Raw genomic sequence first — 27,009 nt, 5'->3', positions numbered from 1 at the left:
CTTGCAGTATCTTCCCTGATGGAATTCCTTATATTCACTGCAATTCTCCACCTTGACCTTGTAACAGCACTGGAGAATGCAAGAACACACTTCATCCATATTCATTGTACTCTTCAACCTGCAGATCTCAGTTTTTAGTTGCAGCAACTCATGGCTGATGAACCAAAGGATGAAAGTTCTGAGCAAATTGTCACATACAGGAAAATCAAAAAACTTCCAGAGAAGATGCACTGAAGAGAACCTGGAAATGTGATACTGCCTTCTGCAAATCCTACAAAGGAGCTATGTCAGTTATCACTGTTTGGTTCATATCTGAGGATGGTGGAGGGAGACAAGGTGAGGTTTCCAAGACCATGGAGGTTCCTTGGCACTTGTTGAACTATATCAAGGAGAAAGGGATGCCTAAACTCAGGTTATCAAAGATAGGTGAAGCAGAGTAGACCATGGAAGTGGAGACACTCAGTGAGTCAGTGATTTTGGTCTGAATGTTTCAAAATATTGTTCAGCTTTCTGTGTATGCAGATCTATTAGCAATCATGTCAGAATAGACAGGTCAAATCAAATACATCCTCTTGCTGTGAGTCCTAGCTTAACAATTTTATGATCTATCCATTAATTGTGACTTCTGGAGACAGAAAAAGAAACCAACAAATTAGAATGATGCTTAAAGCTTTTGCATGACTGATTCTGGGTATTTATCACAAGTCACTTCTTATATCAATCAATCTTCTGCTTTATTTGTTCATGATCTATAATGTCAAGCTATGCTTTGATTAGAGAGAGAGGGAAACATTGTTGTGCTTCTTCTGCATTAGAAAGGTCAGTTTTTCTAGTAGCTCAGTCACACCTTCCAAAACTCTTACCTCCATATCACACCATAGCTGTGGGCTCAACACACAGCTATGCAAATCTATACTAATCTTACTCTGAAATAACTTGTGGAGTCAATGATGCATTTGACTTTCTGCTGATGATCTACTATAGGAAATATCTCAGGGCAATTGATTCTGCAGCACACTTAAGTGGGCCAATCTTTTCCCCATTCTTGATGCATTCTTCATAAGGGTTCTTTACTACAAGAGCATCCTTAGATGGATGTTGTTGTCACAACGGAACCCTTGACTGCTCAAAGGTTTGTACAATATTCTTCAGAACTCCATACATTGATAGCATAGTTTTCTTTGAGCTTTCTGGAGAGGTAACAGTGATTTCAGTATACGGTCGCGAAGAACTATGTTGGAAATAGTATCGCTTTAACAAGGGCTCGGGGACTCTGCCATCTACCTGATTTGATCGTCTTCTTCCTTCAGTGGAACGATCTGACTTCGAACTTCTATTGTCAACCACGTGTGTGGAGCCCAGTTCTAACCGTAATATATCAACCTTGAGAGGTTTCATTTTGCGCTGTAGAATGAGGTACGTAACCCTCCGTCTTCCAAAGTGACAAAAATTTCATTTCGTTTTGTTGGTTGCGCGTTCAGATCACAAAGAGGGTCATTGCAACACCCGCAGTATACTCGGAGTGTTATTTCCGTGATAGATGTAAGTGTTTCGATTCCCAAGCCCGAGTTATGTTCTGACTCCGTCGTTGTTCAGGTGATATTTTTTAATGTAAAAGAATCAGTCGGTTTGCGAGATCCTTCTTGAACGTTGATAAAAGTGCGCCTCAGCTCAGTCGTACAGGCTTCTCCTGAGTGCATTTTTTTTGCTACGGTGTAATATACCAAGATGCTGCTGAACTCTCTGGTCTGTGTTTGACTTTTCTGGTCGTTAGCGCTAAGGTATTCCGCCGAGCACTCGTTTGGACACTGTATGCACTGCAAGGCGGAGCGACAGGCGCGGTTGTAGCTAACCGTCTCTAACCGTTTGAGTGAAGAAGATTTTCCGGTCTTTGTTCTCGAGACTGGTTCATCGTGAGTATCAAGAAACAGTGAACAGACAGTCTGCATTTCTTACTGTTGTAAGTAGAGAGCAGAGTAATGTACAGAGGATTAGAATTAGCCTCTCGAGAGAGAGACGTCCTACTTAAATACATTTTGTATTACTTCGAGATCTTTCTACGAGATACTAAATAAGTCCGGATCACGATCCAAGTCAGCTGCCGCTGACTGGCATCGTATCTTCGAGTACGTTCTCGTACTCGCTCGGGATTGCTATCCCAACACTTACTTCCCAGTGGCCACGGTGTATCATCGATTGAAATTCCGTGGCTAGTGGGATTATTAGGAAATGACTCCTACAATTCGAATCACCCAACCGTCGTTAGCGTGGACAATAACACTGGTTTTCCGAGAGGCCATGTACTTGAAGAGAGCACACCTATTATTGTGTTATACCAAATTTTATACATCTAACCCCCATCGGCCCGCAGAATTACGATCGCTACGCAAAATTTGCGGGGATTCAGGTGGTCTTAGGAGAACCCCAAGCGGTATGTCTTCAAAGTCGGCTACCTGTTCATATTGATGTTTGTATCCTCATTTGCCAACGTTCTGTTTTCAGATGATGGACTCCACCTGCAGGTAGTCACGATACCCAACTATACATAGTTCGGATGGCGTAAACACCGTTAATCTTAGTCTCATCCTACCGACAAACGGATCTTGAAGACAACATCCGAACGCCCTGATGAATTTCCGCTTCTGCCCTGACGTTAACTCCGGAGCACCCCATAGCCTAGGCGCGCCATTACGGCTGCATTTTCATTGCAACACTGTTTCTTACATCACAGGATACATACAAGCCACGATCGATAACGGCAGGAGAAGTAATTCTGCTGTATTGTATCTGGGTCCGGAACTTATCAATAGGACAAATCTGCGCAAGTGACTAGAGTTCTCAGGAGCAAGAAGTCCGAGCTTCTCTTCGATGTCATGAAATTTTTTGCATCCTCCAAAGATATGTATGTATTCTTCTCCCGCGCAAGCACACAGCTAATGAAAGCCCCATGTAGGATCAACACACCTCTTGTTATAGCGGTGAAGGAAATCACCCTTTCAGCCGGTGTACTTAACAGGAACGCCACATATACTGCTCAATTCTAGGATCGGTGACGCTGCGAAACTTTCTGAAGCCGGCGTCTAGGCTGTGAGTCATCGATCTTCCTGACGACAGGACGAAATTATCAGATCAACCCAAATTTTGGAATACACGGTTTGTCAACGACACGAATACCTGGGACGACATTCTCCGGAACCTGACATACCAAAGTAAATTGGTCGCTTATTGGAATGAGACGAAGATGGGACCGTTGGTAGTCATGCTGCAGAGCCATATCATTTGGTCTGTTCTTCCAGATGATTTGCCAAATTTTGAGTGGTCTGCTAATCCTGCAGCTGGATCGAAGACCCCCTCATGTTGAACTGCATCCAAGCAGGCTTGCTTTTGAGACCAAAGGCTTATGTCAGGCGGCGTAGAATGCATGGGTTTGCCAGCTGCTACTACCCCAGAATCCGGATACTTCATGAACATAACGACGTGTGTCGTATCACGAGCTTCGCATGCTCAAGATACGCTCGATCTCGTTCGTATATCTGAACATAAACTGTGGTTTGGCCAAATTCAATTCTTCCGATCCTTTGGGACTTCCCCTCATTGATCCAGGTTATTTCGAGTAAATTTAACGGTTTCACTTTAGTAGGTGTGGGATGATTATGTTCTAGAGCCATATAGTATACTAGCTAAGATGATGGACGATGCGTTGGAGCAGAATGTCAGAAACAACGCCGACACATCTGCTCGTCCCGTTGGGACAAAATTCGCAGATTACGGCGTTGTGGATCCAGACTGACTTGTGAAAGGAGTCTCTGGGATGCGTGTCGTTGACCCGTCTGTATCCGTAGGTTATGTGATTCGACTATTGCCCGTCTTTTTGCTAATTTGGGTCTCTTCAAACCATCACAACCATTTGTTCCCACTGGTCTTTCCCAGAATCAAGTTAAGAGTGGAACTGCACGGACAGTCTACCGCATAATGAGATTCGATTACCTTCTTTCTTTTTCAAAGGACTTTGATTTGATCAGGTAATGGACCTGTGGCATAGGCTTATATATCGGATTGTAGTCCGTTTCGCTTTCCAGTGGTGCCTTGGCATGCTCAAGGCCTCAACATCCGAATTTTTTCTCTGAGTGTCTTGATATCTGGAATTACGTGGTTGCTTGGGAGCTTCCGCCACGCCCGTAAGAAGAGTGCAAATCGCAACCAAGTACAAGGAACAGCCTGAGTACAAATCCAAAAGTACCAGGTGCGATCGAATGTTGATCGGGGTTTCGAACAAGCAAAGGAAAACCCAAAAAAGGTAAACGTTGAGCTCGAATATTCCTTGTTGAACTGGACAAGGTTGCTAGGCGTCGGGCCCTCAAGTAGGATGGCGACACATTCCTACAGTATTCCCCTCTTATTGAACATCTATTTCCTTCCACTTTTTCTCTTATGCGACCCCGAAGACGACCATCTCTGAGGCTACGCCCACTCGAGTTCGCTCCGACCCCAAGCACTTCAAAGCCTTCCAAGGCCGAAAAAGTGCCCGGAGTTTGGTCGACTTCATCGCAATGTTTGAACATCGGTTTCCGAAGGAACCCTCAATGTTTTATAGGTCGACTCCCTTTCGACCTTCTGGTGGACCACATTTTTGTATACTTGTCCGTGGCAGACATCATACGTTTACGCAGGGTGCTTTTATTCCATCATTCACATCACGACCCGTGTACTCACTGTGTTGTAGCTTGACAAAGCTTTCTTTGTCCTTACACACGAATCCACCATCTGGAAGCGCTTTTTGAACTGCCTCCAAAGGCCCATTCCATACTTTCACGACAAACAGTTCAGTTTCGGTCCTCGGGACTTTGAGCCGGAGCGCTTGCTCGCTCAGATATCGTCAGCCGATGATAACTGGAGATCCGAATTTACGAGAGTATTCCATGCAAACACGATTTTCCTCGATGGACTGGTCTATGATATGAAGCTGCTCCCAGGAGGAAAATATCTTGTCATCGCAGCGAAGGGTGTGACACATGTTATTGCAGTGTTTGAACTTTGCGGGGATCGCCCGGACCAGATGGTCTTCCGCCTCGTCTCTTCCACCAACCTGCACCATCGAGCATTCCAGTTCCAAACTAGATTCATGCCCTGGAAAGGAGAACCATGCATATTCATTGGATATGTTTACCGAGCCTACAGTCTGGGGCATACAAATAACAGGTAGGGGCCTTGGTAATGGCTTGAGGAAGACCTTGGTTAATAATATTGGATATCAGCATCGATTTGTCTGAAATCGATTACTTTCGAACACCTGGAAACTTATCTGTCCAGTATATTTGGCGATGGTCGTATATCAAACTGGAGCAGTTGAAAGATACTACGAACCAACTACCACTGACATTAACATGGACCGACTGGTACGCGTGCGATGAACCTATTTTTGACGTAGGGTTCTTTGCGATCAACGAGGTACCTCTCGTTGCATTTGTCCACGGACCGCACACAGTCGCTTTTACCAATCTGTTAGCGGAAGGCGAACCGCGGCCGCACATAGCAGTTTGTAAGACTCCTAACAGTTCGCGAGTCAGTGTTTTCTCACATTGTCTGATGCCTTCAGTACTAATCTATATCTAAATCTAGCACCTTCGCATTCGAGCGCTCCGCGTCATACCTAGACAGAACCAGTTTTTGTTGATACAAACCTCTCTCGAGAACGAACATTACGCCCAGATTTATCGCATGCCCAAATTCGGTAAACACAATCAAGAGCCCGACGAGACACGGCTCCTGGACATTCGCGGTTTCATTCCTTCTTTCCAGATATCGGATAACTACCAGTCCATGGATTACATCGCCGGCCATACGAACTATTTACAAAGTTTGAACTATGATCCTCCCCCCATCTCCATCTTTGTGCAGACCAGCAATCCACCGGGCTTGGTACATTATACGATGATGCCGATGAGCGACCGAGCTGACGACGTCTACTACACCGTAGAAGGAAACTCATTCACTCAGCAGTCTCGTAATGACAAGGAGCAGTACGATGTCCTGCCTGGCATACATCGGGCTCTAGTTTACAAGACTGTTTATGATGACGCTACTCAAACACAGGGTATAGTGGAGCTGCGACGTTATCTGAACAAGAAAAGGCCCCACTCAGCCTACATTTCGGGCTTTCGGGAAGTGAGGGAGCCATTGTTGCGCAGATATGCAATGGAAACCTGGAGGCCAATTCCCGTTTACCAGACCATTACCTTACCGAACGAGATTCTGCAGCGGATCAGAACCGCCGGCATGGATGCAATTACTTGGGATGAGGGCACAGGGCGTGCATGCATCAGTTCAGGGGATGGTAAAATTGTGGTTTTGGACATGGGGAGAGCCCTTCCGGCCAATGGAACAGTTGAATTTCTAGATCAAGTGGCCACAGGCATGTCGGTAGATAGTCTTAGCAGCAGATCAGCCCAATGTATATACTAATAGTTAGATACAACCAAAATTGATATGATGGGTCACGATGCAGTCTCCCACAACGTCTGTACCTGGTCCCATATCTTACTTGAGCACTTTCCGATGCTGACTGGGAGTGAGAGAGACTTCAGATGTGTGATAAGACCATACTTACTTTGAGGTCGATATTTCTTTCAAAGACTTCCACATTGTCGCCTTTAGACGACCGTGACATGGCTTCTGTGGCACTGCAGTCTCCGGCGGTTCATTTCCCCCTTCGATGATAACCCATTGCACCCTGTATGTTTTTCTGATATGGGAGAAGACATGGAAGACATCGCCTGCTGGCTGTGTCTTGACAATTGAGCATGATCCATCAGATTGCCCCTCGTCAGGGGACTCAGGAACCCGGATGGGCGACTGTAACAAGGCAGAGAGCTGAGTCCGAGGTATTTCTGCAAGGTGAGTATCTGACAATGTTCTAGAAATGTTGGCTTCTGTGGGAAACTCATACAATCCAGCAAGTAACCCTATTATGGTGATTGGTTAGGTATGAGACTACGGCTCTATTCAAAGAATGCGAACCTTCATTCGGCCGACGAACGAGAAGGAACTGCCTATTCTCAGGATCGGACTTGGAACGCCATTCAATGACGTTCACAAGGTCAAGTTCCACTCGAGGCTTTTTTCGCTCGGCCTTCATAGGATAAGCAGTGACGCCACGCTTGGAGCGGGGCTCACACAAAGTACAGATATCCTCCATATCCTGCTGGAGTGGAACTAACTGTGCAAGGTGTCAGAATCGAGTATACGAAATATAGTGTCAATATGCTTTAACCTCACTCTGGTATGCTGTACAATGCGATTTTAGCGGGCACTGCCCACAGCTGGGAGCATTAACTTTGCAAACCGTGCTTCCCAATTCGATTAAAGCTTGATTGATGTCTCCTGGGTAACGATTGCGTACCATAGAATCATCAGATTCTTGGCCATTGCCTACGCAGTCTTAACAAATATTTCATAGCTAAACACTGAAGACATTACCATGGTTTTCACACTGAACCAGGGTAGTCGCCGCTGCCCATAGAATATTAAGGGTGGTCACTGCTTTATGAGGAGCATGGAGGGCAAGAAGCCTACAAAGCAGGCGGTGCACATTGCCATCCAACTGTAAGCGGCTTTTCAGTTCAAGGCCAGTCGGTACGCATTGATATCCTCGGACTCACAACAGGAACGCGCTCTCCATAGGCGATAGAACAGACAGCGCCTGCTGTATATCGTCCAACACCTGGAATGTTTGCTTCCAGGTCGCGCGCGTTGTCTGGTAATAGCCCACTAAACTTCGCGACAGTCTTCTGAGACCCCGCGAGGAGGCGACTAGCACGTCTATAATATCCGAGACCCTTCCACACAGCATTGACTTCGTCAACGGTAGCAGCAGCCTGCATAAATCGCATAAATAAATCGAAATTCGAAAGAAAGGGAGGCATACAAGGACGTGTATAGTCGGGAACCTGTAGAAATGAGTCACAGTTTGAGCCACTGTAAGACGAGACTCACCTGGACACCCAAGCCTCGTAGTATGGGATTACGGTGACAACTTGGGTTTGCTGCAGCATGAATTCTGACACCAAGACCTACATGTTAAGTGTTAAAATATGACGAAAACACGTTTAAAAAAATGCACTTCGTAGGCCCTCTGCGCGCGTTCCTCTCGCCCCAAATTCGGATTGTACTCCTTTCGCCATGGCATACCACGTGTCATATGAACACCAGAATACCATCGCAAGAGGGCATCACAGACCTCGTCCGCGTTGCTGATGACATGCTGAGATCTGGAGTGCTCGTCTGAATAATCAGCAATAGATGGTGACACTGCGACCGGCTGCATTTTTTTGGATACCGTTGCCTTGCGGTTTTTCACGCGCGAGCCGTAATTACCATCGATCTCGTCTTGCGAAAATTCGGTGTAGTCATCGTCAGATTCGACGCGTCTACGTTTTCCCATGATAGTGCAAAGCGTTGAACGATATTATTTCATCCGCGTGCAATTCTCGGACCGGTCCAGATGACGGCGTGGGAATAGTTCGAGCCAGTGCATGGAGAGTTGAGAGAAGATTATTGACGCGTTTGAATCAGAAATGGTGTTTTCACAGAAGGATTCCGACGAATCGAACACTTTTCAGATTTATCGAGGGATTAGGAAGAGCCTCTGCAACACCGAACCGTTCCAGCGTCGCGAATAATTGGAAGACAAGATAAAGCTTTCAATCAGTAACAATCGCAAAAATAGTCTTGAATTAGCCCTAAAGAGCTGAAGGAATAATGGTATTGATATTATACAACTGCATTTGTGGTATGTAGTAGGAATACTGGATTAGTGTATCAGTCATCCTCGCAGGGAGTAATGAAACAAAGCAAGCAATACATGGTCGACATCAAATGAATAGATGGTCATATACCGGCACCAACCTGCCCACGGATGAAATGCTACAAAGAAAAATAAAGAACCGTCCATCATGCCTTTGTATTGTACACACGGTCAGTGCCTTGAGGGCATCGAAAAACGAGGGAACGAGCTCGAAGCAGCCTTATCCCTGTCCTTGTCCTTGTCCTTGTCCTTGTCCTTGTCCTTGTCCTTCTTCCTGCCGAAATGAAGGAGAGGCATAGCAAAACTCAGCTTCTTACTTGTCCGCTTCCAATGCGAGCTAGCGTTACTGATACTGGATGTGCTGGCAGAGCTGTGGTTCGCACCGGGGAGCGTACCCCATCCATTAGGATACTTGTCGGTATCAGGATGTTCCGACTTCATCTTGCCTTTGTCATTTGCCATTACAACATGATCGACTGAGGCATGTCCATTGCTTGCGTACATGCCGCGTACAGGGGAATCTGGAGCAGTAAACGAAGATGGCAGAGGAGGAACAGGGGGTAGCGGCCGCGGTGAAGTCGCATGACCGTTGCCTATAGCGGTAGAAGGTCGCGGAGGAGGCGTAGCGCGTAGCGATGAGTGATCTCGTGCTTTGTCCTTATGATGTATTAAACTTGACAACGACTTCTTGTGCTCAGGGGACTTTGTCGGCGAAGAAAGTTTTTCTAGAGACTTCCGCGTAGGGGTCGAAGGCGAAGGGGAGGATGAGATATGGGGTGATGGAGTCGCAGGGAAAGTCGGTAGAAGATGTGAGGTTGAACCTAGAGACGACGTCGGAGATACAGGCGGGGAACTCTCGTAATCGTGGGTATGCCTATGGTGATGGTTAGCGTTGACACCGAGACCACCACCCGATGTCTTCGGACGTGAGGCTGAACTAGGAGTATGGAATGCGGACGCATCAAACATCCCAGGTTCCGACGGACGCCGCCTCCTCTCTCGAGGCGGCGGAGGAGCTGACGTCTGAAACCAATGAGAAGAACCTTCTTCCTTTGGGTTTGAGGGAACCGTCGGCGATTGAGGAATTTGGGGCAGTCCAGTTTGGCTGGATGGCCGCGACTTATCTGTCAATCTGAATGACTTCCGTTTAAACCAAGTACTTGGTTTACGTTCGGGATGCGGATGGTCATGATGATCATTTTCATGAATGTTCGCACCAGGCTCTGGACTGGTTGTTGGTAAAGGTGGTGGCGTTGGCGCCTTGTGATTCGGCTCATCTGAGCTTGCTGTAGAAAATAACGACGCAGGCGTAGCGAACCGCTCGGAAGAATTGCGGAATTCCGGTCCGTGCAAGGCCCCCGCTGACGTTGAGGGTCTGCGTCTGGTAAAGACCCCCTTACTCCGGGTGTTACTGGAGGTTGTGGAGATAATCGCAGGGGAAGACGCATTGGACAGGTTGGGTGGGGATGATGTTTCGTCCAATGCCGAAACCCTGACGTCGAGCGTTTGCCGAGACGACTTCTTATCGGTTGGATGGAGTGAGGGCGATGAGGATTGCGACGGCGTAACTGGAAGAGGCGGATCACTTATGTCTGAAGAGTCACCTTCTTCTGCAAGCCCGGGGGGTAGAGGGGGGCTTATTGGTAGGGCAGGTGACGCCTCAATGGAGCCAGTTGGGGAGAGCGCCTGTTCGGACATCTCAAGCGGCGCCGACGAGGGGTTACGTAGTCCAAGAGCCGGCAGATCGATGTCGGCAGCTTGATAATAGAGTACGTAGGCAGAGCCAGCGGGAGAATCACCAAAGTACTTGGAGATATCGCCTTCGGGTAATGGATAGACATTATCGTCATCAAAAACGAGCCATGACCCGCTCGTCTTGATGATGGAGATGTAGTGACCATGATGTGGGCCGCTGCGAAAAGAGCTCATCAACACGAGGACTATAATAAAGCGGCGGTACTCACGTTCCAATGTGTACAACGATTCCGAACAGATTGTACAGTCGGTCCGCGTCCTCCGTGTCGTCAACAGTATTGAACAGTCGAAGTTCGATAGGAAAAGCTACCCGATAGGCGAGCTTGATGTACTTTTGCAGGTCCTCTTGATACTTGAACCGCTTCAAGTGTAAAGCCAAGACATTGGGTAGTTTCTTAATCTTCATACTACAGTAACGCATGAGTAATGCCGGCCGAGTGTGCCTGATACACATTACCGTTTCTCCGCCTCCTGCAAGTCACAACAAGAGTCGCAGAAAAACTTGTTCTTCTGACAGAGCATTTCACTGGCGCTAAATTGGCGCAAGCACGCAGTGACACTAGAGTTCTGTTCAATGTCAATCGAGAGATCCAGAAAGGACTCATCGCGAGCCGAAACCTAGTATACCGGGTAAACAGGGCGGGAGAATCACGCAGACGGAAGAAACAGACCGTTTCGCAAGTGAGGCAACGGGTTTCGCTGGTGAGAACGCCTTCGAAAAGCTTATGAACTAAAGTTGCGTCTTGCGGTGATGTACCAGAATTAGAGCTCGTAGTGGCGGTTATAATTGTAGGTGGTGATTTTGATGATAAGGTGGCGACCGAGTTGGACACTGACGAAGTAAAAATGACCATATGCATGGATGACACGGGAGAATGACAGCGAAACGACTCACAGTCCTCACCCATAGCGTCGTTCGGCGATTTCTTCTCCTCTTCTATTTCCTCTACGATCTTATTAAGGAGATAATTAAGAAATTCGTGTGCATCCTGATGCATAGTAGAACGAAATATATCGTTTCCTTGCTTGACCTTGTCGATGAAAGCGCGTGGAGCGACCGTGCCGCTGTCGGAGGGGTTGGTGGAGATGTAAAAATAAAGCGAACGGAGTGCGGAGAAAAGGGTAGGGGGAGAAGAAGGAATGGCAGCAGGCTCGTGCGAGTGAATTCCGGTCGCGATTGCGGCATCTGTGCAGCCAGACACGGAGGGCCTTCGACGTAGGGGTAGAAGAGCCGCGGGTCCGGGGAGGGCGTCCTGAGATCCTTGGGCAACGGAATGTTCCTCTGACTGCAGGAGAAGATCCCTGAAGGGAGCGCAAAAGTACAGGGCCTGTACTACCGAGTTGGCATAGCTGCAATGATGTCGTAAGTGGTGTCCTGCAGAATATTAGGGACTACTCACCAAGTATTGCCAAACTGCAGTCATGAGAGAGCTAAAATGAGAGCGAATTAGAAAGCAAAGGGCCTGCCACGCACATTCTCTAGGCCAAATTTCTTGCCATCGGCAGAGCATGTTGTCGGGATAGGTATAGGCTTCGAGCTGTCTCTTTGAGATGGGGTTTGCTGAGTACCAAATATCCATTTTGCTCTTGCTCTTGCCATAATAAGTGGCAATGGTATGTACCCGACGGGGGAGGCGCGAGCGCGAGGCTGCTCGTCGTAGAACGGTCGTCGTCTGGACGTTGATGTTAGAAATGATCCAGAGGCACTTGGAATTACGACTTTGGACAAGTCAGGCACAGCATTCCAAAATAGGAGTATCAGCACGTGATGCGCTGATCCCGATGCACCTCGTCCCGATCCCCTTCCGCGTGGCACATGGTCCAGTCAGGTTCTCATCGCTCGCACCTCAATGTCAGGTGCGGCTCAATTGTCGGTAAGCCCGAAAGAAAGAGCGGTTCGACGTCGTCGGATACCTCTCTTCCTGATAATTCCGGTCCCCCATTTCCGAATCGGGCTGTTGGCATTTCATTTTATCCCAGATACATCTCCCGCAGCCCTCCAGAACGCGGTGCTGAGTGAAATCTCGCAACCGTATAATCTTGAGACCCTATACATCTTGTGCAAATCGATTACGCCTTGAGGCACGACTGTAAAGTATGATTAGACTTATCTAGGAGCTATTAGTATCAGTATCGTTCCCATCGCTCCCCACCATTCGTCTGATAACCACTTTATCTCCCAACCTTATCATACCCTCTCCCAAAGGAACGCAGTTGCATCCAACACAAGGCTTCATCTTGTTCGCAGGATCAATACCGGTTCTGACCTTCATGAGAACCTTATACGGAACAGCTTTATCCCTGACACCCGTGTCTGGAGAAACATTGGGCAACTAAGTTGAATAATCAGCGATCTGAAAAAACAAGGCACCCAACCCAGGTGACGTAGCGATATTTCCAGGCGCGGCGGCACCTACCAGGCATCGAGCACATTTCGATACAACGAGAATCCCGGGAGCCTCTGAAACTGGCCCGGACCCGATAGCAATCTCTTCCCACATGTCCTCCGCAAACGGACCCGCACCTTTGAAAACGATATTGGGTCTAAACCTGAAAAGCATACTTTATCAGCTGACGGAACGAGCCACCACCATCAACGAAACACCACGCAGCAATCTGAGCGCATTCAATACAAGCCAGTGCCCACATGTTGCAGAGGTGAGGGTTCAGCGAATTGTATTAAAGACACCGACCTCTCTATCATCAATCTATCTGTTCTCCAGCGTTCATCAATCCCTTGTTTACCCACCTGACCGCGTAGCTCATCTTCCAATACATTCATGCTTTCTTCAGACAGCACAAGAAGAGGATACCCATCCTGATACACTGCTGTGGCTTTGAGTTCTGGGAATGCCGCAGTCGGGGCGCAGTTCCGTGGTCTCCTTCCCTTGAACACCAGATAAACAGGCTTGTCGAAGTATGCTGAAAGGATGGCTGAGGGCGATTTCGAGGGCACATAGGGCAATGGAACGGCCTCGCAGACGTAGCTATCGATGCTAGAGCTCCACATCGCAACATCAAACCTGTGAAGATTTGAAACGTTACACTATATGATTATTATATGACAAGAGAAGGTTCGATTCATACATTTGCCAAGTCTTTAACAACTCTTCGGATGGATGTAACGGGACATCAAACGAGTCGCACCTCGAGTCCTCCGGAAAGGAAACACGCAATACTCCACCGTATGGCGAATTACTGTCCGTTTCAATCTCTGGTGTAATTAGCACCATCTGGAGATTTGTAAGATCTCGATATCCGCCGCAAGGGCACTAAACCTACTTTTGACACTTCACGCGCTGTTATGACGCATTTAGTTACCGCGTCCACGATGGACCATTGCCGATCGTTCTTTGAAAAGCAATTCGTCTTTTTTTTTTCTATCCAAACAGCGCAGCACGGCCGAAGGAGACGCTGACCTCTAGACCCTCAGGGGTATACCGAGCGTTTGTAACGGACAGTCCTCGGCAGCTCTGGTCGCGGCCGTGAGCACGCTATGCCTCCATAAAGAGGGAACAATGTGGAACGAGGATATTCACCTTGACCGGGTGGATTAACAGTTTTGAAACGGTCACATCGTATCCAAAGTTTGGCTTGTGCAGGCGAGATGGGTCTATAGTCATTTCTCGACCTTTTACCGGCACCATTAACGTTGGCAACCGTGGTCTTGTGGCCTTTGATATCAGAAACGACAGGGGAATAGAACGATAGAGGACGATAAAAAGTAGCGCAGCTCCCACAAGGAAGGTCAGGCGTGTCTCGGTTCCCATGGTCCTGTCCAAAGGCAGCTTATCGAAGAATGGGTCCAGCATAATGGTGGTCACTTTCAGGGCTGAGGAGGTAGATAGAGCGTTACGTAATCACCTATTTGAAGGCATAGAATATTATACAATCTTTAGTTCTTCCTTTATTTCCGTCTTCCAGCATCTCCCTACGCGGTTCTCAGTACCAAATGGACACCGCTGTCCGTGCTGATGATATCGCTGATCTCTCCAACCTTGAGGCCAAAGGCAGTATCCTCGAGCGGCTTCTGCATCTGACCGCGTCCAAAGAAGCCAAGGTCGCCGCCCCTTTCATGAGAGGAGCAGTCGGAATATTTAGTCGCCAGTTGTCCAAGCTTGTCAGGGGAGTTGCCAATAAGATCCTGGTACGTCTTCAGGATTTTGATCGCCTCCTCTTTCGAGCGCGTTATGTTGGCCTGTCGTCAAAATTTAGATAAATATTCGGACTGGACAACTTTAAAATGTGACTTGCTTCCTTCCAACTAGACGGGCGCCTGCTACCGCTGTGCTTCACCAACAAATGGCTAGCCCTGACTTTGTCATCTTGGGCTGTGAGATAATTTGCGCCTGGGAGCTGCTGTATTTGCTCCTGTGTAAGGCCAGCAGGCGGATCCCACGATGATTGTTGCGTGTCCGCATCGTAGAAGTAGGGCTTGCCCCGCGAGCTGGACATTCTGACCTGCCAAGCCTAACCAATATCGTAGTCAGTTGACCATGATAAAGTCGAAGATACGGCACGTACCATAGCGGTATTCTAGTCGTACGTTCACAGTAAGGTTGATGCTGTTGATGTGAACGATTAAACCGTCTCCGGTAATTGCCGGCGGCAATCACCCGGAGCTCTTTGGTGACGACCCCCAGTACGAATGATGCAGAGTATGTCGGATTCTCGTGGCTATCGCCATCCTTTCAACGATTGTACCCAATATCTGGGTGGCGTCGGTGGTGAGAGATCTTTGGTTGCTCAAACTTCATAATCTTCTTATCTTTTTACTGATCCAGATAACCCTCGAACTGTGGGTTTCGTAAAAAGTACTTGAATGAACTCATTGGATAATCTTACTAGCTTGTAGACCTGGCCATGAGTCGCATTTCTGCTATTATTCGTCGTCAAAAGGACTGGTGGTTATTATACTACGAAAAGACATTTAAACGCAACTGGATCTTGACAGCATGTGATCGCGAATGGCAAATCCCTCTGCCATGCGGAGAGGACACCAACATAAAATTATCTGAGAGACAGGCGCGTGTAAATTTTCTTCAATGGTTTCAGCTTGTTTCATTTGCCCACAAGGCCGAATATGTTCTTGAAGAGCTGGAAGGGTACGCCTTACTTCGCGATCAAGCGAACAATTGGTAATCACTCCAGTGTTTCGACTCTTCTGATCCTATTCTAAAAATCTTGTAGCCAAGTGTCTTGTTTTGAGCGTATATGGGAATCAGAATCTCTTCTAGAGCCCTTGATCGTCTCTTCTCTCGACCATGAGCTTTGTTCTCTGGGATGGGATTCCAGCAAGAGGACTATAAAACTGATCAATCCTTACACGTGTCCTCTTGTTTACGGTAGATCGATATCCACCGACCTTCAAGGTAATCCTACCCCCATCTCGGCCCCTGTCGATGCCACATACTCTGTGTCTCGCAAATTCGCATTATTACCCACAGACGTCCAGCTGACTACTTCTAACCACCTGGAACTATCGTCTTACATCAACGATCTTCATCCCCGGCACAAATCTCTCTACCTACTCCTCAGCAAAACCCTATCAGCCTTCATTCCATTATTTGAACATACTCTCAGCGACCTCCACCGAAATAACCCTTTACCTCAGCGCATACCCGGTCGGTCGTGGTACACACAATGGAGCGAGCCGGAGCCACCGGAGTTCTCGGATGATGAAGAGGGCTGGGCTCTATACGAGCTCGACATGTGGCACTGGATGTCTCACAGACCCATCAATCTACCTGATATTCCAAAAGATGGTTATCAGGGTGGTCTGGAAGAGAGGAAACACGTCGTAAGGCTCGGAGGCAGAAGACTGCAAGTAGTCATTGGCGCTTCGGAAATGCGGCTTGTGCGTTTTTTACTTGTTCGCTTGGCGTGGACTGAAGTTAGTAAACACCCAGAACGCTGGGCAAAGTCATCAGGGCCATATTGAAGCGTGGAGAGTTGAGGGAATGAAAAATGAGCGAATCGTCGCCTGTGGATTCTTCTACACCTCCGAGGTATGCGATACCCATTTGTCAAAGGGTTCCGTACTCAAGTCACGTTCCCAATCCAGGAGAACGTAGTAAACAGTTCTATCGAGTTTCGCATGGCTGTTACGTACCCTAGAGGCTTCAACGCTGGCGATAATGGCGCCACCTTTCGAACCTGGGGCATGCGAGATGCCGCTCCATGCCACCAATACATTGGCAACGTGCCTATCTACCAAGGAACAGCCATAGTCTTCCCAAACATCTACCAGTACCGACATACACCAATTCAACTAGCCGATCCAAGGAAACCAGGACACAGACGTATGATCTCATTCCTTCTAGTCGATCCTGACATCCCGCCGATCCCGTCCACCTCAAATGTTCCGCCACAACAAAAAGCATGGATCCGTGAAGCATTGGATAGTTTTCTTGACGTGCGTTTCCCAGAGGAAGTCGTAACGAGGATAATGGACCATGTGGATTGGCTCGTGGATGAAGATGAGATGGTAAGTCTTCAGGAGGAAATGATGCAGGAGCGACGAGAGTTCATTTCGAATAATGATGACCATTATTTTTCAATACCTTTTGATGTATTTAATGGTCCCGATATTCTTCTATATCCTTAGGAATGTTGCATTAGCTTTGATGACGCTGATCTTGTCACAGATGCCAGTCAAACAGCAAGATGTGGGAAAGAAGAACCTTTTCGTCGGCATGGATATATCTAACACTGAAATTAAATAACAGCGGAACGTTTCGGAGCTCCTTGGAGCGTTCGGAATTGCTTTCAGGTGCTTATTTCATAACTTTTGGCAGGTGTACTCTAACCGTCTGTAACCAAATTCAAGTTCTTTTCGAAGGTTCATTCTGGATTTTTACCAGTGATCAACGCAGTTCAAACGTCATGAGTTGCCAAAAGTACAAGGCAGGGTCACGTGTAATGGGAAATCGCGTCTGGTAATGGTACGGAAGTCTGTACTGTACTACTGCAGTGATTGTTAGTCCGAGTCTGCATGAGACCAAAGATTGAAATATAACATAGCTTGGCTGAAACAGGATTCTCAAAACTTCAAATTTTTCCTATGCATCGTTATTTAAATCTATCGCGGTTACAGCAAATAATCATAGCAACTAAGAGGGAAATTAAAATGCAAACGGGGAGTAAACGTTGAAGGGAGATAGTTACTATGTTATACAGGGTGTTTGGGAAGTGAAATTGAAATCAAAAGAATAACACCCTGACCCCAAACGACGCAGTGGTAAGATCTATCCAACAATACATAAGATGAAAGGAAGGCCCCACAAGGTCGTAGCACGTAGGATATAAAACGAGGTAGGCCGATAATTACATTTAACGCGTCCAGAAAAGTTTAAATTAGAAAGTCCTACTGTTCTCCGTACCCTTGCGGGTTCTTGCTCTGCCAATTCCACAGGTCCCGACACATCGTCCCGAGGTCCTGGGAAGCCTTGAATCCCAGCTCCTTTTCAGCAAGAGTGGGATCCGCAGTGAGGTCCGGAACGTCACCGCGTCTTGTTTAGAATGAAAGTTAAGATATATGAAAGCGGAACGGACATCCCGAAACTCACCGTCTTCCTATGATCTCGGTTCTGTAATCGAACCCGGTGGCTAGTCTCATGGCCTCGACAATCTCCAGCACACTCATCCCTCTGCCTTTGCCAAGATTGTACGCTTTAAAACGGGCGTTTGGTCGGTCGTGGAAAACCTGGCTATTGCCGTCGAGTGCGTCGAGGGCCAAAAGGTGACCTGAAGCGAGATCTAGGACGTGTAGATAATCCCGAACGCATGTTCCATCGCTTTAGTATGCATTAGCGGGATGCAGATGTAGAAGGAGACAGTACACACTGAGTGGGATAATCATTTCCAAAGACCTTTAGCACAGCTTCCTTGACGCGACCTACGGCCATATGGGCAAGAAGTGGTAGAAGGTTTCCGGGTCGGCCTTTGGGATCTTCGCCGATGCGGCCTGAAGGGTGTGCGCCAGCGGGGCTAAAGAGCGTCAATGAGAAGACCCAAGGCTGATATACTGGGGATGCTTACTTGAAGTAACGAAGAGAAATGGCCTGCCATTTCTCAGGTTCAGCTAAGGTTTATTAGTGGTCAGATGGAGTGGCCGACGAGGGAGAAACGCGACGCACCATGACATAGATCGTCAATGATTGTCTCGGCCATTACTTTTGTCTTTCCGTAAGGACTGTCTGCTTGTAACCGGGTGCTCTCCGGAATGGGAACGATGGGGGGCGTGCCGTATACCGTGGCAGATGACGAATAGACCAGCCGGTAGCACTCGAATTCTGACATGATTTGGAGAAGTGAGATGGTCGCGGCAACATTGTTTTGGTAATAAGTGAGAGGTATTTCGGTAGATTCTCCAACAGCTTTGTATGCCTGCAAGGAACAAGTGAGAACCTGTGCAGAACGATGAACGACGCTACCTTGGACTCACCGCTATATGTATCAGTCCCCAGATTCCACCCTTGCCATACTTCTCAAACACGCCTCGAACCTGCTCCTCCTTGGTCAAATCGACGTTGTGCATATCGATTTCGGTGGATTGGATATCCCGTTCGGAGGCGTCTGGAGGTAACTCTTCTCTGGATAGCTGGCCAACTCGAACGAGTGCCTCGGGCAGTGAATTGTGGCCATTATCTATAGAAATAACTTTGTATCGTCGAGTTTTTTGGAGGCAATAGACGACATGTGATCCTAAGAAGAGGTGGTCAGAATAAAAATAAGGAAAAAGGAGGACTCACCAATGTAACCTGCTCCTCCCGTAACGAGCACGTTCTGAAAGACGAGTTATTACAGACAACACGACGACGACAGCAGCGGCCTACTTTGAGAGGCGTGGACATGGTCGTAAGAAAGTCGTATAGAAGAAAAGCGAAAATCAAGTCAAACGGAGTAGAAGGAAAAAAAAATCGAGTCCTTTTATCGATCGTGCCATAGAGTTTATCACGCGAGTTACCGTTACCGCTGGGCCGTGTGTATATTTAGGGTACCCCCACCATGATCCGTAAATCGTATGCATTGGGAACTCCAAAAAAATTCCGATTCCAGGTTCCTCGACGATGCCTAGATACCTCCCTACTACAATACTTTTGCTTCCACCGGTGTGCTACCGTTCGTCCATTTTGACATCCCCCTCTCCGTCAGCCTTCTCGACCGGTTTCGAGTCTTCTGCTGCAGTCGGTACAGCGACCAGTGGACTTGCCGACCCGGTCTCTTCCGGTGGGGCATCTCTGAGCGGCTGAACTATCTCTTTTTGTTTAGCAGATTCAATTTCCTCAACCAAAAGCTCGATGTCCCCGGTTCCAATCCTTCCAAATAAATTCAAGTGCTGTTCACGGGCCGCCCGGAGCGCGAGCCATGCGATCCTTTGCTTGTTCTAGCATAGGTCAGTAAGGTCGAGACAAGCAACACGGAGAAATATCGCACTTCTTCGTATTTAATGATCTTGGGATCAGTTGGTGGACTGGATCTAGCATGTATAGCAGGAAGTGGTGTGGGCGAAGGCTCTGGAACTGGTGGTGCTGTTTGCGGATCTTGAGCAGGCTTCGGTGCTGGAGTAGCTACGGGCTTTGCGGGGAGAGACGGATGGAGCGAAGGGTTCGTGGGAGTAGCAACTGGTGCTGGACGCGGGGTCGATTCGATACCAGAGACAAGTGCTGTCTCGGACATTTTGAGTGGTACTGGGGCCAGTATTGGCTGACTTGTAGCAAGTGCAGCAACCCGTTCTGCCTGCCTGGCGATTTGTTTCTTCCGCTGCTCAATCTGAGTATCTTCCATTTTCAGTCGTTTGACAAAATCTTTAACCTCTCCCGGTCTAAAAAGGTATAAGCATATAAAAGATGACGAATTGGGCGCTCAACTTAAAAGGGAACGCCAAGTCATCGAGGTCTCTGTATCCCATCTCCCAGACGTCCGTCAAGTATTCGCTACCATATTTCCACTTCCAATCTTCCGGAGGTTCTCTCATTTTTTCCCGTAACGACTTTGTGGCCTCTTCAAACCCGAGTTTCACTCCATCGACTTCCGTAGACCAGGGCGCCTTGTCAAACGGTACACAAAGTTCGTTTTTCCATTTGATCCAATTCTTCTCGCGCTCAAGTATGACGCCGACTGTGTCTGCGAATGCACGACCATTGGGAGTGGTTTGCCGAAGTTCTTCCATCGTCTTGTTGAAGGTTTCCTGGACCCACTGAATGTCGGCAGCTTCGAGTGTGAAATCCATGTGCAAGGATCGATTGCGAACCGTCGCCCACCGTTCTTTTGCAGATTTGACGAATGTAAGGAGATGACTGAGGAGTATAAGAAGCTGAAAAAGAAACTGACGTCGAAAGTGTGTATCTTTCAACTAGAAACACGATTGTCAATGACATATGACGGTCATTGAGATCGACACTCACTTCGAGATCTAGGAGATCAGGACTCGTCAAGAACTTAGCGAAAAAGTAGTCTGTAACTGGTTCTTCTCCAGTGTCTAGTGGTTCCCGTTTTCGTTTGAGCGAGCCTGAACCGCCGGAGCCGGCTCTGCTGCCCATCATTACGCGTTCCTTCGCAGTGGCTTCCTTGAGGACAGGCAGGACCTTGTCCACAGATTCCTTGAATACCGGAAAAGTTGAGGGGTCGGAGAATAGCGGTGGTTTAGAGAAGGGCTGCTGCAAAGACCAGAATGTTTGATAGAAGTCTGAATATATAAGGTTTATCTTAGACTTCAAATGAGACGGGATGATAATATACTTACTGTCAGCATTGCCAGGCTGCGTCGTCAACGCAGGCTTGTCATCCTCAGCCTGCATTTTGTCGTCCTCATCCTGTTTCTCATTCTTCGTCTCCTTATCGGCCTTCTTCTTCTCACCATACTCCTCACCCTTTGTCATATCCTTCACGCCCTCCCACGTCGGTCCATACTCTCCCCTCAGATTAACGCCACTCCGCTCACTCAACGGAAACGCGCCACTCAAGAAGGTCAGTATCCGACCGCAAAACATCGTCGTCGACCCCATCTTCGACAGGCGCCGCAGCAAGTCGTTCAGCATCCTCAGCAGAAAGAGCGATTTGCCCTTCTGGGGCACCATGCCTTCCGTGAGCCTAGGCGCGCGAGATTCGATCCAAGAGAATATATGCGAGCACGAAGTGATGGTCTGCGTCTCGAGGAGGTCTTGGAGGACGATGAATGTGAATGTCGGGTCACATATTTCTGTAAAAGACAAATAAGAGAACCTTCATTTGTTCCTGTAAAACTGACGAACCAAGTTCACTAAACGTCAAGACTAAGTCAAGCCAGGTCTGCAGCTGGGCATAATATCCCACAGGATCCTCTTTCAAAGCCTCGCCCTCAGTTTCCTACCAAGTCGTCAAAGATACCCCCAGGAAAGAACAGGTGAACGCACAGCAAGCTTGAATATCTCATTCTTCAACAAATACTCCCACTGCACCCTCTGATTCTCCACTGATATCTTCATCTGCTTCCCGCTCTTGACAACCTTGAGGATATTCTCTTTAACGACATGCGGCTCGACGGGGGGAAGCGGGAGGGACTTGAGTAGGGCGGTGAGAATGGGTTGGAGAGAAACCATGATGGCATATGCCGAAGCGTGTTTCGTTCCGCTTTCCATGACGCAGTCTCTCGACGACGATATCTCTCTGTTGACTTCCCTGCTGTCCCAGGATAACCTCGATGAGTCGGATGAGGCTAGTGTTGCAGAGCTCATCCAGCGTCTGGAAAGTGCAGATGGGGTAGCCAAGGGCATGGAGAGGAAGCTGGACGATTTATTGGGGAATTTGGATTCTCTCCTTGCTATCCTCGAGAGGAACGAGCCTGTGCAGAAGCAAAAAGTAGTAGGCGACGATGAAAAGAGAGAATCGGTTTGATACAGGTTTGTCATTTCGCTGTTCCGTACATCCAGTGTCGTTGAAGGGCGACTTTAATATCTCAGTCCCTCAGCGAACTGTAATTCCAATCCCTGGATGATGACAGGAACTTGGGTACGTTGCCAATCTCTTAATCATGAGTTCAGTCTCAATGCCCTCTGACTAGCATTCTGAATTAATACCAAACCTCCGCACATTGGGAGAATAACGCTATAATTTCACACATTGCATGTTTGATTCACGTTCCCTCGGTTCCTCCGAATCCTCCAACATGTACTTAGACGCTCGCATTAAATCCTACATTGTACGTGTATAATACTGTATTCTTCCTCATGGCAAGTACGAGATACATATCTTTGCTTCTTCGTGAAACTAGAGTAAATTTCCCACCAGGGCAATAAGGTATACCAATGATGGAACTACGTGTAAGTCCCGGTCCGTGCATGGGGAAAAGTAAGGATATAAAGACGACTTCTAGAAAGAAAAAGAACAACACACAGCGGAAGAGGGGAGGGAGGGATTTAATCTGCTGCGGTGACAGTCTCTCCTGTTGGTATTGGAATGTCTGGTCCTGCTAATGCGCCCTCGGGTACACCTGAAGGGCCGGGGTCTGGGACTTGATGGAAATCTATCACAGGACGATTAGCACATGAAATTCGTTGGACATCCAGCAAAACCTACCCAAAATTTCAGAGTACATCATGACTTTCCAGTTATCAATTGGTAAATCGGCGTCATTGAAACTCCAGTCGAACTTTTCTGATGCTACGGGCTCGTCACTGGTGTCATGGTAAGGCGCAACGTATTCGTGAGCCAGCGATTCAGTCGCGTCTATTCGTTTCCGCGGGTCAAAGACCAACATTTTTTCGAGAAGGTCGATAGCTACGAGAATTCGTGTTACACACGATCATCGCGTACCGATATGTTCGAACGTACCATCTGGATCTGTAGTTCTGAGCTTCGAGCTGAAAGGAACTCGTTCTCGCTTGGGTAGGCTCTGCACAAATCTCAGTGTCTGAACGGGTAAAGATGTTCATCAGCCTGTAAGCATTACGACAGAGTTAGGTGCCACTCACATTTTCACTAGCGATAGTTTCAATGACATCATCTGGAGGAGTCCCAAGAAGCTCTGTAATAATCGAGAACTGGTTCACGTCTAAGAATATCTGTTAGCATGCATATGGAACTCATATACACCAGCTTACGATCTTTCCCCGGGAACAACGGCTTCCCTTCCAGCATCTCTGCAAATATACACCCTGTACTCCATATGTCGACCGCAACGTCGTACTTTTGCCAAGTCAACATAATCTCAGGGGCTCGATAGTATCGAGTGGACACGTAGCCTGTCATTTGAGGATCTTGAATTCGTGCGAGGCCAAAGTCGCAGATCTATATGGTCCTTCGCGTCAGCGAATAGCGTGGCGGTAGAAGCCGTTAAATAAATGCCTTAAGGTCACAGTTTTCGTTCACGAGGATATTACTTGGTTTCTATCATCACGACGTCATCAGACAAAGCACAGGTCATGCCGGTCGGAAGTACGCACGAGGTCTCGATGGACGACACCGGCAGAATGGACGTATTTAAGGCCACGCTATGGAGAATAGGGTTAGGCAAAGAGATGCATTCCGACTGTAAAAGTGCACACTAGAATCTGGTATAAGAAATACTGGATAAACTGTTTCTCCAAAGGCCGCGAGGTGAGTAGTCGGTGGAGATCGGTACCCAGGAGCTCTGTTACGAAATATCTGCACAGGAGATAGGGTCAATCAATTAGGACAAGACTTCGAAAGACACGAGCGTAACGCACAGATCTTCAAGGGGAGAAATGAACACATCGCTCAGGCTGATGATCTGTATGACAGAAGCACCTGGGATTCAGGACGACGTGAATACTGAAAGGAGCGGCTGACTTACGTTCTCATGCTGGATATGCTTTAGCAGTTTCAATTCTCGATACGTCCTCTTGCTCAACACAGGCGTACTGAACGGCTTCATTATCTTTTTGATCGCCACGGAAGAACCTGTTAGCTGGTCCTTGGCCGAGCTACGGAATTTATGTTAAGGATGTCTCTTCACCTTAGGGTAGCTCCAGTAGCCCCTTGGACACGGATGAACGTACCAGACCAGACCAAATGCGCCTGAAAGAAGAGAAGTCAGACGGTGAAAAGGGCGATAGGACAAATAAAGGAGACTGACCCATTCCAACGGGCTGCAAATCAACATAACGAGTGGTAACCTGCGATATCGATGGAGGTCAAGAGTAGGTCTACAACGCCGCGAGCAATGAGCGCAGACCTCGAAGGAAGTCCCAAAGATTGAAAGCTTGACAAAGGACATGACTGGGGGGGGGGAGAAAGGGAAGGATGATGGACGCCTGTTGTAAAGAGGTGCAGTAGGTCCGTGACCGTAAAAGGGATTACCGCATTCGATCGACGAAAATCTCACTCAGTTGCCCTCGCTTCCGCCTACACTTGATAAAATGAATTCCTGCAGGCCTAGGCCGACGCTTTCAACGCGAAGTTCGATGTTTTCTTTCGTTTCTCTTTTTTTTTATCGTCACAGAAGCTATTGTATGACGCAAATGATGCTCGCTTAGATACTGACATTGCAGGGGACGCCACAAAATCGAACGCGAGTCGGATGGTGACTTCATGCATCAATTCGAGCCTGAGAGTACCGGCTGACATTTCGTGTTGAATTGAATGAATCTTACATACGAAAAACTTTTTGTGCATGCGGGACCGCAACTTCGGTAGCAGCCACTTTTGTTGAGCTCTGGGATGCCGCTGCCGTCTTGCATAAGTTTTTGGTCGACGTGATTCGCAATTGTTTCTAAAATATCCGCGACTTCCCATGATAAGATGCTCCATCGGTCCCGAATGAAGACGAAAAAGCGTGCTTCTATCGCGTTGAGCATTTACTGCATGATGGTCTGCGCAATCCAGAATCGGTCCTGAGTGCACGAAGCAGCCAGCTACTTGCATGGCGCAGTCCTGCGTCGGCACCATCCGTTTCTGGTCCGCGGCTGAACTCGGCTCCTTTCCATCGCCCGCAACGAGCAGCCTAGAAATCTAGAAAGAAATATATCACTAAGATTCTATACTCAGCGTATGTACCTTTTTCTTGCAACACTTTACTTTGGATGACGCCATCTTTTTTGCTTAGGAATCAACGGGATAGAATTCGAAAAATCTACTTAAACGTCAAATACGATGTCATTCCTCAGATCTGCTACCGCCTCGGCTCGTTTCCTCGTAAGACCCTTTTCTGTGTACTCTTTAGTCCAATACCAACCAATATTCAGACGCGTCGAGCGTATTCTACAGGTGCCTCAGCCGAGAAATCCTCTAATTCGCCTTATTACTTTCTCGGTGCGGGTGTAGTCGGACTTGGTGCATATTTCTACCTGAACCAAACCCAAGCAACGATGTCGACTCAGGAGAAGAGTCCTCTAGATCCCAACAACTTTGTAGACTTCAAGCTCAAGAAAATCATTCCTTACAACCACAACACATCTACGTGCGTGTTGCGCACTTGCGGTTGGAGTTTTACTTACCTAGCAGGATAGCTTCGTCTTTGAGCTCCCCAACAACGAAGCATCCCTTCTGCCTGTCGCTTCATGTCTCGTCATCAAGTCTTCTGATCCCACCGCGCTCGTAGACGCCAACGGCAAATCTATCATTCGCCCGTACACTCCCATCTCCCAGCCTGACGAAAAAGGTGTACTCTCTCTCCTCGTAAAGAAATACGAGAATGGCAACGCGTCGAAACATATTCACTCTCTCAAGGTACGTGGTATCGTCGATCCAAGCGTTAACTGGCTTTATATTCCATGTAGGAGGGTGACACCCTTGCCGTCAAAGGCCCCATTCCCAAGTGGCCTTACAAGCGTACGTCCAATCTCCTTCCTCCACCCCTATGGACTCCACTAACTCTACAAAAGATAACGAGTTCGACGAAGTCACCCTCATTGGCGGAGGCAGTGGAATGTAAGCAGAAACGACCTTTCCATTACTAATTCCCATGACATCCCACTTACTAACCAACAACTCCCCTCTGTCAGCACACCCCTGTACCAAGTCATCAGCCACGCCCTTCCTGATCCCGCGAATCGCACCAAGTTCACCCTTGTGTACTCAAATGTCACGGAAGCCGATATCCTCTTGCGGCCCGAGCTGGATACCCTGCAGAAAAGTTACCCTAACAATCTTCAGGTCGTTTACGCTCTTGATAAGCCCCCTGCTGGGTGGACGGGTCCGACCGGATTCATCAGCAAGGACTTGCTCAAGAAATATGTTGCACCCGCGAGTTTGAACGAGAAAGTGAAGGTGTTCGTATGCGGACCTCCCGGTCAGGTTGCTGCATTGGCAGGGAAGAAGGATGGGTTCAAGCAGGGAGAGTTGAGTGGCGCTCTCAAGGAGTTAGGATACACTGAGGACCAGGTTTTCAAGTTTTAGATAGTCAGACGGGCTTTCCTAGATACAATTGAAAGATCTGCACACTTGCGGAAGTTTGTTCTTGTACAATGTTTTGGGAACCACATATCAGTCTGGTGCCAGAAGGAAGATTC

At 47.8% G+C, this 27,009-nt stretch overlaps 11 protein-coding genes across 11 annotated transcripts; 5 read left to right on the top strand and 6 right to left on the bottom strand.

The window, feature by feature from the left end:
• The first annotated feature begins 2,547 nt into the window (after window positions 1-2,547).
• Window positions 2,548-2,908, top strand: BT62DRAFT_281810 (uncharacterized protein). Its single transcript, XM_043180356.1, has one exon. The coding sequence runs from the start codon at window positions 2,629-2,631 to the stop codon at window positions 2,827-2,829; it is 201 nt and encodes a 66-aa protein (XP_043045599.1). The 5' UTR covers window positions 2,548-2,628; the 3' UTR covers window positions 2,830-2,908.
• Window positions 2,909-3,400: 492 nt separating this feature from the next.
• On the top strand, window positions 3,401-3,790 carry BT62DRAFT_999862 (uncharacterized protein; the record flags this gene model as incomplete). The annotated part of the gene is made up of 2 exons (XM_043190850.1): window positions 3,401-3,523; window positions 3,641-3,790. 2 exons carry the CDS (start codon window positions 3,401-3,403, stop codon window positions 3,788-3,790), a joined length of 273 nt encoding a protein of 90 aa, XP_043045598.1.
• A 641-nt stretch (window positions 3,791-4,431) lies between these two features.
• Window positions 4,432-6,462, top strand: BT62DRAFT_999861 (uncharacterized protein; the record flags this gene model as incomplete). The annotated part of the gene is made up of 4 exons (XM_043190849.1): window positions 4,432-4,671; window positions 4,724-5,199; window positions 5,256-5,562; window positions 5,620-6,462. The coding sequence occupies 4 exons, from the start codon at window positions 4,432-4,434 to the stop codon at window positions 6,460-6,462; spliced, it is 1,866 nt and encodes a 621-aa protein (XP_043045597.1).
• Window positions 6,125-8,454, bottom strand: BT62DRAFT_926314 (DNA glycosylase). Its single transcript, XM_043185003.1, has 9 exons — window positions 8,120-8,454; window positions 7,993-8,069; window positions 7,925-7,946; window positions 7,659-7,874; window positions 7,477-7,600; window positions 7,271-7,428; window positions 7,018-7,216; window positions 6,608-6,962; window positions 6,125-6,558 (listed from the first exon to the last, which is right to left on the bottom strand). Exons 1-9 carry the CDS (start codon window positions 8,438-8,440, stop codon window positions 6,495-6,497), a joined length of 1,536 nt encoding a protein of 511 aa, XP_043045596.1. The 5' UTR covers window positions 8,441-8,454; the 3' UTR covers window positions 6,125-6,494.
• A 2,104-nt stretch (window positions 8,455-10,558) lies between these two features.
• On the bottom strand, window positions 10,559-11,577 carry BT62DRAFT_819868 (cysteine proteinase; the record flags this gene model as incomplete). Its single annotated transcript, XM_043182350.1, has 5 exons — window positions 10,559-10,715; window positions 10,768-10,965; window positions 11,016-11,176; window positions 11,230-11,300; window positions 11,439-11,577. Coding segments are annotated over 5 exons (726 nt in total), but the record flags the coding sequence as incomplete, so codon positions are not given.
• Window positions 11,578-14,489: 2,912 nt separating this feature from the next.
• BT62DRAFT_915837 (rotamase-domain-containing protein) lies at window positions 14,490-15,085 on the bottom strand (the record flags this gene model as incomplete). Its single annotated transcript, XM_043183968.1, has 3 exons — window positions 14,490-14,756; window positions 14,855-15,028; window positions 15,083-15,085. 3 exons carry the CDS (start codon window positions 15,083-15,085, stop codon window positions 14,490-14,492), a joined length of 444 nt encoding a protein of 147 aa, XP_043045594.1.
• An 89-nt stretch (window positions 15,086-15,174) lies between these two features.
• On the top strand, window positions 15,175-17,181 carry BT62DRAFT_960127 (uncharacterized protein). The gene is made up of 7 exons (XM_043188534.1): window positions 15,175-15,285; window positions 15,343-15,356; window positions 15,414-15,583; window positions 15,635-15,696; window positions 15,749-16,415; window positions 16,468-16,566; window positions 16,623-17,181. The coding sequence occupies exons 3-7, from the start codon at window positions 15,422-15,424 to the stop codon at window positions 17,163-17,165; spliced, it is 1,533 nt and encodes a 510-aa protein (XP_043045593.1). The 5' UTR covers window positions 15,175-15,285; window positions 15,343-15,356; window positions 15,414-15,421; the 3' UTR covers window positions 17,166-17,181.
• A 413-nt stretch (window positions 17,182-17,594) lies between these two features.
• BT62DRAFT_960124 (UDP-glucose 4-epimerase) lies at window positions 17,595-22,140 on the bottom strand (the record flags this gene model as incomplete). The annotated part of the gene is made up of 14 exons (XM_043188533.1): window positions 17,595-18,069; window positions 18,127-18,354; window positions 18,404-18,547; window positions 18,599-18,641; window positions 18,697-18,946; window positions 19,005-19,264; window positions 19,312-19,345; window positions 19,761-19,946; window positions 19,997-20,384; window positions 20,431-20,915; window positions 20,968-21,248; window positions 21,306-21,761; window positions 21,814-21,907; window positions 21,955-22,140. The coding sequence occupies 14 exons, from the start codon at window positions 22,138-22,140 to the stop codon at window positions 17,925-17,927; spliced, it is 3,180 nt and encodes a 1,059-aa protein (XP_043045592.1). The 3' UTR covers window positions 17,595-17,924.
• A 558-nt stretch (window positions 22,141-22,698) lies between these two features.
• On the bottom strand, window positions 22,699-24,989 carry BT62DRAFT_926305 (mitogen activated protein kinase). Its single transcript, XM_043185002.1, has 13 exons — window positions 24,735-24,989; window positions 24,636-24,675; window positions 24,559-24,577; window positions 24,354-24,483; window positions 24,247-24,290; window positions 24,085-24,184; window positions 23,983-24,030; window positions 23,885-23,926; window positions 23,641-23,827; window positions 23,512-23,591; window positions 23,372-23,450; window positions 23,117-23,317; window positions 22,699-23,063 (listed from the first exon to the last, which is right to left on the bottom strand). The coding sequence occupies exons 1-13, from the start codon at window positions 24,774-24,776 to the stop codon at window positions 22,957-22,959; spliced, it is 1,119 nt and encodes a 372-aa protein (XP_043045591.1). The 5' UTR covers window positions 24,777-24,989; the 3' UTR covers window positions 22,699-22,956.
• Window positions 24,885-25,591, bottom strand: BT62DRAFT_999853 (uncharacterized protein; the record flags this gene model as incomplete). Its single annotated transcript, XM_043190848.1, has 5 exons — window positions 24,885-24,981; window positions 25,044-25,106; window positions 25,157-25,340; window positions 25,403-25,502; window positions 25,556-25,591. 5 exons carry the CDS (start codon window positions 25,589-25,591, stop codon window positions 24,885-24,887), a joined length of 480 nt encoding a protein of 159 aa, XP_043045590.1.
• Window positions 25,249-27,003, top strand: BT62DRAFT_960121 (cytochrome-b5 reductase). Its single transcript, XM_043188532.1, has 7 exons — window positions 25,249-25,547; window positions 25,605-25,693; window positions 25,744-25,958; window positions 26,008-26,227; window positions 26,278-26,329; window positions 26,383-26,428; window positions 26,503-27,003. Exons 2-7 carry the CDS (start codon window positions 25,652-25,654, stop codon window positions 26,894-26,896), a joined length of 969 nt encoding a protein of 322 aa, XP_043045589.1. The 5' UTR covers window positions 25,249-25,547; window positions 25,605-25,651; the 3' UTR covers window positions 26,897-27,003.
• Window positions 27,004-27,009: the final 6 nt, after the last annotated feature.

The sequence above is a fragment of the Guyanagaster necrorhizus genome, assembly GCF_019112545.1.
Source record: "Guyanagaster necrorhizus MCA 3950 unplaced genomic scaffold BT62scaffold_2, whole genome shotgun sequence".
Taxonomy (NCBI): Eukaryota; Fungi; Basidiomycota; class Agaricomycetes; order Agaricales; family Physalacriaceae; genus Guyanagaster; species Guyanagaster necrorhizus.
Note: the sequence above shows the minus strand (reverse complement) of the source record. Positions and strands in the feature narration are given on the sequence as shown.